The sequence below is a fragment of the Zea mays genome, chromosome 9 (assembly GCF_902167145.1).
Source record: "Zea mays cultivar B73 chromosome 9, Zm-B73-REFERENCE-NAM-5.0, whole genome shotgun sequence".
Classification (NCBI taxonomy): Eukaryota; Viridiplantae; Streptophyta; class Magnoliopsida; order Poales; family Poaceae; genus Zea; species Zea mays.
The window spans coordinates 38,057,051-38,064,647 of NC_050104.1; the positions used below are offsets into that span (position 1 = coordinate 38,057,051).

General features: G+C 41.3%; 1 protein-coding gene across 1 annotated transcript; it reads left to right on the forward strand.

Moving 5' to 3' along the window:
* The first annotated feature begins 1,358 nt into the window (after nt 1-1,358).
* On the forward strand, nt 1,359-5,120 carry LOC103648621 (protein FAR1-RELATED SEQUENCE 5-like). The gene is made up of 6 exons (XM_020544568.1): nt 1,359-1,851; nt 1,936-2,322; nt 2,469-2,932; nt 3,329-3,593; nt 3,683-4,207; nt 5,023-5,120. The coding sequence occupies exons 1-6, from the start codon at nt 1,839-1,841 to the stop codon at nt 5,118-5,120; spliced, it is 1,752 nt and encodes a 583-aa protein (XP_020400157.1). The 5' UTR covers nt 1,359-1,838.
* The last annotated feature ends 2,477 nt before the right edge of the window (nt 5,121-7,597 follow it).

Here is a 7,597-nt window from a genome sequence, read left to right on the forward strand (position 1 = left end):
GCTATCCACAAGGAAGATCAGGAGCCAGCTCCCGAGCCTGCCATCGAGGATCTCCCCGCAGCCCCAGCAATTGAAGGCAAGCCCCGGTTTTATGCATAACCAAGTTATATATATATATATATATATATATATATATATATATATATATATATATATATATATATATATATATATATATATATATATATATATATATATATATATATATATATATATATATACACGACAGCACTAAAATGTACCTGAGTGCATTCTCTATATTGAATGCACCCAGGCGTAATATATAAATACACCCTGATCAAGCCTCATCGCGCCCTCGGCCGTCCTGTTCCCGCGCCTCCCTGCCCCCCGCCGCCGCCGCGCGCCTCCCTGACCCCGCGCCACCCTATACCCCGCAGCCACCGATCGCATCCCTGTCACCGCGCCGCCGCCGTCTCCTCCTTCCTCCGATCCTCTAACCCTAGATCCATGGCCCCACCGTCGCTGCCGCACCTTGAATCGCCTCGATGCTCCTCCCCTAATTCCTTGGCGATTGTTGTGGCTGGAGGTGCTGATCCGATATTGCCGTCTCCGATTGCGACAACGGGAGCGGGTGTACGCGGCGGATCAGGTGATCCCTTGCATCACAAAACGTTGCTGACGCCACCGCCTTCAATTCCACCTGGATCGCTGGTCACTTCTGATGCAGCCCAGCTGTTCCATCTGGTAAGAAAAAAAACAATCAAAAATTGTTGCTCCAACGTGCGTGGTTTGTTGATTTTCTGTTGCATCGTTTGTTGCAAACTTGAGTCTCTGTTTTTACTCATTGATTACAATTGCATGGTGTGTTTGTGTTCCAGTTGCAACGTTTGTTGCTTGTTGATTGCAACTAGGTGTATACTCTAATTGCAAACTTGAGTCTCTGTTTTTACTCATTGATTACAGTTGCATGGTGTGTTTGTGTTCCAGTTGCAACGTTTGTTGCTTGTTGATTGCAACTAGGTGTATACTCTAATTGCAAACTTGAGTCTCTGTTTTTACTCATTGATTACAGTTGCATGGTGTGTTTGTGCTCCAGTTGCAACGTTTGTTGCTTGTTGATTGCAACTAGGTGTATACTCTAATTGCAAACTTGAGTTTCTGTTTTTACTCATTGATTACAGTTGCATGGTGTGTTTCTGTTCCAGTTGCAACGTTTGTTGCTTGTTGATTGCAACTAGGTGTATACTCTAATTGCAAACTTGAGTCTCTGTTTTTACTCATTGATTACAGTTGCATGGTGTGTTTGTGCTCCAGTTGCAACGTTTGTTGCTTGTTGATTGCAACTAGGTGTATACTCTAATTGCAAAACTCATGATTGCGTGTTGTCCTGCAGGATGCAAACATACTTGATGTGTTTGTCCCCAGGGTGCAGCAAACATTTGATACAAAAGAAGAAGCCTACCTCTTTTACCTTGACTATGCAAAGTTGGCTGGTTTTAGTGTCAGGACAAAAAGGACTAGTAAAGAAACCAGACACTGGGTTTGCAACCGTGAGGGGTTTCTGAAGCCAGGTCAAGAGAATGAGGAGCCTATGACAAATAAGACATCGATGAGAATTGGTTGCCCTGCTTATGTGAAGGTGAAGGAGGACAAGAAGCGCAATATTTGGTATTTTCATCATGTTCAGGAAGCACACAATCACAAACTTGAACCCTCACCAAGGATGGTGAGATATATGCATTCTCATAAGCAGAGGGAGGCAGCGTTGGATGACCTGTTTGCAATCATGTCAAAGAGTGGTGTGCCAACACAGGCAGCAATGAATGTAATGTCAGAATTATTTGGAGGCCGTCAAAACTGGCCGTTCACAGAGAAAGATGTCCATAACAAGTAGGTCATAAAAAAACTGACATCATATCTTTGTGCGATATATTGACAACAGCATCTTCATTTGTTTTTTCTTTTATGGTACAGGAAAGCTGAGCAAGCAAGGGAGGAGAGGGATGGTGACATGGATAAACTGTTCCAATTTTTCAGGGAGTGCAAAGAACACAATGAATACTTTTACTGGGATGTGGATTTTGAACCAAAAACAAATGTGCTTCGGAGCATTTTTTTGGTGTCATGCAAGTCAGCGTGCAGAATACAAGGATTTTGGGGATGTAGTCACATTTGACACAACACACAAGACTAACAACAAGCATATGCCGTTGGCCATGTTTGTGGGTTGCAGCAATAATTTGAAAAATGTATCCTTTGGCCAAGCACTTCTTCGGGATGAAACAATAGACACATTCAGATGGCTTTTTGAGACCTTTAAAAGTTGCATGGGTGGTCAGCAACCTTTTGTGATTCTTACAGGTATGCTTTGGCTACAAAAAAATGCTTGTCACATAATTACTGCTGTGTTGTTGCAACTGTATCTTTGAAGATGATTGCAATATTTTAAACTGCTTGATTGCAAACCTATTGGGGTTTTTTTGCTGATTTTTATTTTTGACAAACAGATGAAGATGCAGCGATGAAGGAAGCAATAAGGATTGTGTTTAACAAGACACAACACCGAAATTGCCGATGGCACATAACCAGAACATGGGATTACGAACTCGAGGGGCTGTACAAATTGCACAATGATAATAATCTAAAGGAGAAACTGCAGTCCCTGATAAACTATCCTCTGGGGCCCACACAATTTGAGGTGGAGTGGAATAAGCTGGTGGATGAATGTGGCATAAGAGAACACCCTGCAATTGTTGCATTGTGGCAGAAAAGGAAGAGATGGATAGCAACATATTTCAAAGGCATGTACTGTGGGCGAATGACTTCCACCCAGAGATCTGAGAGCCAAAACAGGGTTTTGAAAGATGGTTATGTTAACAATGTGACAAGCCTGCATATATTTGCAAAGAGGGTGCTTGACTCGATTCAGCACACAGACCACATGGATGCTGGGGAGTCACACTACTCACAGGTATTTGCCCACACCACTGAATTTTTTGGTCTGATTGTAAAAAAACTGTTAAACATAAATGATTCCAACTGCTGGTGTGGTGTGATTGCAACTACTGTATAATTCTACCCAAATATCTATTAAAAAATATAAACAAAATGATTGCAACTACTGGTGTGTTGTAATTGCAACTGCTGGTGTGGTGTGGATGCAAACACTGAATAACTCTGGGGAATTTTGTTAAACAAACAATGATTACAACTGTTTTCTGGTGTAATTGCAACTGATGGTCTGGTGTGATTGCAACTTCTATATAACTATGCTCAAAAATCGGTTAAACAAACAATGATTACAACTGCTGTCTCGTGTAATTGCAACTGCTCTATGATGTGATTGCAACTGCTGGTCTTAATGCAGACTGAAGTTGTCAGAGCCTGCAAATCAAGATTTGATGAGCAACTCAGCAGGGTGTACACCAGGGCTGTGTACAATGAATACAAGAGGGAATATATTAACAGCACAGCTTTTGTGATAGAGCCTGATCCGGGAGTGGAATGCGGTTACTTGGTGAAACATGAGAAAGGCGATGGGACATTTTGCTGGGCACAACACGCATTCAAGGTGGTGGCTGACAAAGCAGCAGGCGTGTATAAATGCGAATGCATGCAGTGGGAGCATACAGGTGAGGAGAATTGCAACCTCATTACATTAAAAAAATTAAACATTGATGTTCCTGCATATTTACATCCAAATTGCAACAAAAAAATGCAGGTCTGTTCTGCATGCACATAATAAAGGCATTCACCTACCTCCAAGTCCAAAACATACCTGAAAAGTACATTCTGAAGCGATATACACGTAATGCAAGATCTGTGGTTCCGTGGGACCGGCACGATGTGAGTGTTGGTGGTCAAAATGAGACAGAACAGTCAAGGTTGTCGAAGCTGCTGCCAAAGTTAATGCGACTGGGAAGAGCGGGAAGCAAATCTGATAGAGCATACACTGAAACTATCAGGCACATCGACATGATAACTCCTGGGATTGAGCTTCTACGAACAGCGGAGATTGGTCCGATTGGTCCGGACGAAGCAACAAATACTGAGTTGCAGCAAGATGCAGAAGGACGGCGGAATATTGGTCCCATTGCACCAACACAACAAAGTTCTGACAACAATATAGAACCTGTTGTGATGCCAACTGGACCTACACCACCACCAGAATCGGGACTGAATCCAGATTCTGCAAACTGCCTCACTGATCTAAGATTGACTGAACCGCCAGTGTCGCGCACGAAGGGTAGGAAGTCTGCCAGTGGGGCTAAATGTGCTAAAAATAGTGTGGAACCTGCTAATCCATACATCACATATAGTGGTGGTCAGGGCATAAGAGAGTGCCAAACCTGCCATGTTAGGGGACACTATAGCACAACATGCCCTCAGAACCCAAACAGAAGCAGAGCAGCCGAGAACAATGACAAAAAGAGAAGTGCGAAAACTGTAGGTTGGACTCCAAGAAAAAGAGGTCGCCCAACAATAAAAAAAAGACTAGATGGGAATCAAGATGAGGCACAGAGTGAGGGGGATGATACACATCAATCTGGGTGCACTATGGCGGTGCAGGAGTCAGCAGCACACGCGGTGATTGCAAGAATTAGGAGGGCGACAACTTGCCATGTTAATTACCAGGACGAAAGTGATTAAGGATGACTATGAATCTAACTGAATCTCCAATGTAATATTTCAATTTTATCTTATTTTATAACTCTGTGTAAGTTAAACTCAATAATGACTGTGTGACTGTTCGGAAAACAGTGGACACACATGACCAACCAATTGCAACATCGTAGTTGCGCTGATTGCAACTGTATGTATACACTGAATAATACATGAATCTGTGTTATCTGTTTACGTCTCGACATATAATTAAAATATATCTTGTTTTATTATCATATAACAGTTGCTACTACTCATAAACAGGTTTGCAAAGTTTGCCATCATGCTGGTTACCAAACATAGAAATAAAAATGAGTGGTCATGGTCAGTTGCAACTACGATTACAATTTCAGTTGCAACTGTAACATATACGCTGGTTGCAACTGCCTCATATGGAAGGGCTCCACCTCGCCGGTGGGTACAGAACACAAACATATACATTGGTTGCAACTGCAATGGCTGGGATTTTTCAAACAATATTGGAAACTGCAGTTTAGAGTACGATAACAACTAGATGAATAGACCAGTTGCAAATGGAACCAGTGCGCTGGTTGCAACCTAAACAACATTACTGGATTGTTTCTGGAGATAACATAACACAACTGATTGTTTCTGACTACTGCATAACACAACAGATTGTTTTTGCATGAATCTAATTGTTCGACTGACTACTATCCCATTCAATTGGCAACGGACGACCACCAATTCTAAACTTATCAAGCGAACCAGGAATTTCAGCTTGGTTCAAAGGGTGGAAGATCTCGTAATGCAACAGCTCACATCTGTATATCGGGCCCTTGAACTGCAATGGCATAAAAACATCATAATGGTCAGTGACTATATTATGATGCACACATAGAAAACACACAAAAAAAGCACCAAAACAGATAGAAAATCAGTTGACATCATGGCTAACCGGATTGATTTCCTTGGTCATTTTGTCCCCATTATAATATTCCATGTACTTCCATACAAAAAAAAGACAATCGCTTTGACCTGCTTGCTTTGGCACATCAATAAAAGGCCGCCTCCACTTGCTAACTCTGGGTAACTTGAGGTTGGAAACTTTCTGGAAGGCTGCATCAATAATTGGGATTTTGGCAAAGACAGTCTTGTGTCGTTCTTCCTGATTAGAACAATTCAGGAAGTAGTCGTTCGAGTCCAGCACATCAATACGCTTATGGATAAAATTGAAGCAATATACAAAATAGTGAGCACCATCTTTGATAGGGACAAAAACCTGGTGCAAGGAAGGAGTAGAAAACTAATTACTAAAAATGGAAAACATATATGAAAAAAAAAGTTGCAAGAAAAAAGTATAGACAGTTGCAAAGTATGTGTCCTGGTGATTGCAACTATAAATGATGGAAAGTAAAAAATTGTAGGTATGAAAAAAGTGGGTTGGGGAAAATGTCTGCTAACCAATTTTGCTCTTGACAAATCATAGTTTTCGCACTCAGACATCAGATGATTCCATACATATATGAATTCTTCCGTCTTAGATTTATCAGCGTTGAGTACTGCTTCACACGTTGATACATTGAACTGTATGTGTTTTCCAGTTTGGAGAATAAATAAAAAAGAGAAATGATAAATGATTAAATTAGTTTAAACACATAAATGCAAGACAGTATACAAAAAATACATGGTTTTGAAGAAGAAACTTACATAAAAACCAGTGGTCAGAAACACTCTGTATCCACAAGAATCAACCTTGTGCACAATATCATCATGTCGCATGCAGTGCACGAAAAAGTCTATGATTCCTGACTCACCAAGGGTGTCATTAGAAAAAGATGTTAAAATTTCCTCGCCAGTTAGTCCAACAATAAGGCCAAACTCCAACAAAATTCTCCTGCATCAACAAAAAAAAAGAAAAAACATATGGATTAGTGAGAAGAACAGTAGAATGTGCAACTGCTGGTGTGTTGTGATTGCAACTGTTGGTCTAGTGTGATTTCAAAGTACTGAATAACTCTGGGAAATTCTGTTACACAAATATGATTGCAAACTACTGGTGTAGTATAATTGCAACTAGTGTGTTGTAATTGCATGTACTATATAACTCTGTGAAATTCTTTTTAAATAAAAATGATTGCAACTTCTGTTATGGTGTGATTGCAACCACGCATTAGGTGCGATTGCTACTGCTATATAAGTAACTAACTGTTCAAGAAAAATAATTGCTACTTGGTTAGAATTGCAAAATAAAAAGTAAATAGCAATTGCAACTTGGGAAAAACAAAAAAAACCTTTTCAGCTCAGGATCAGATGCGATCTTCCGCCTAAGTGCAACAGCCTTGGCCAGGGGTATCTCAGGTCGATTACGAGGGATCTTGAACGGGGATATGTACTCCCTAGGCTTCTTCAGCACTCTATCACCTAGGCGCTTGAATATCATCCTTTGAAACTCACTGAAATCAGCCTGGCCTACTGAGACTTCGTCTTGAGAAAGTCGGATTGGTTGGGTCAAATTGTTGATATCATCATCAGACTCCGCCGAGAACTGGATATCATCAAATGATGAGCTGGGTCCTGCCTGGCCATCAATGCTCTTCTCCAAACTATCAATCTCAGCTTTGGCCTCCTGACGAAGCATGTTCAACCTATCCTCGTACTGTTGGCGCTGCTCAGCATATTCTTTTGACATTTGTAACTGGAACATCTTCTTTAACTTGGCAGCGGGCACCGGCTTTTTCAAAGCTTTGATGTTGTCCTTTAGCTGTTTCTGGATTGCAACCTATATCCTTTTCTCCTCCGCTTCAACCTTCTTCTCGGCATCAGCCTTCTTCTTCACAACTTCTTCAGCTGCAGCCATTCTCTTAATCTCAGCTTCTTCAGCCTCAGCCTTTCTCTTAATCTCAGCTTCTTCGGCCTCACCTTTCTCTTAATCTCAGCTTCTTCGGCCTCAGCCTTTCTCTTATCCTCAGCTTCTTCTTCCTTCTTCTTCTCAGCTTCTTCAGCTGCAGCCTTT

Coding starts and splice junctions, on each gene's coding strand:
- LOC103648621 (XM_020544568.1), top strand. Junction 2,323..2,468: donor ACCTTTTGTGATTCTTACAG/GTATGCTTTGGC, acceptor TTTGACAAACAG/ATGAAGATGCAGCGATGAAG. Junction 3,594..3,682: donor CATGCAGTGGGAGCATACAG/GTGAGGAGAATT, acceptor AAAAAAATGCAG/GTCTGTTCTGCATGCACATA.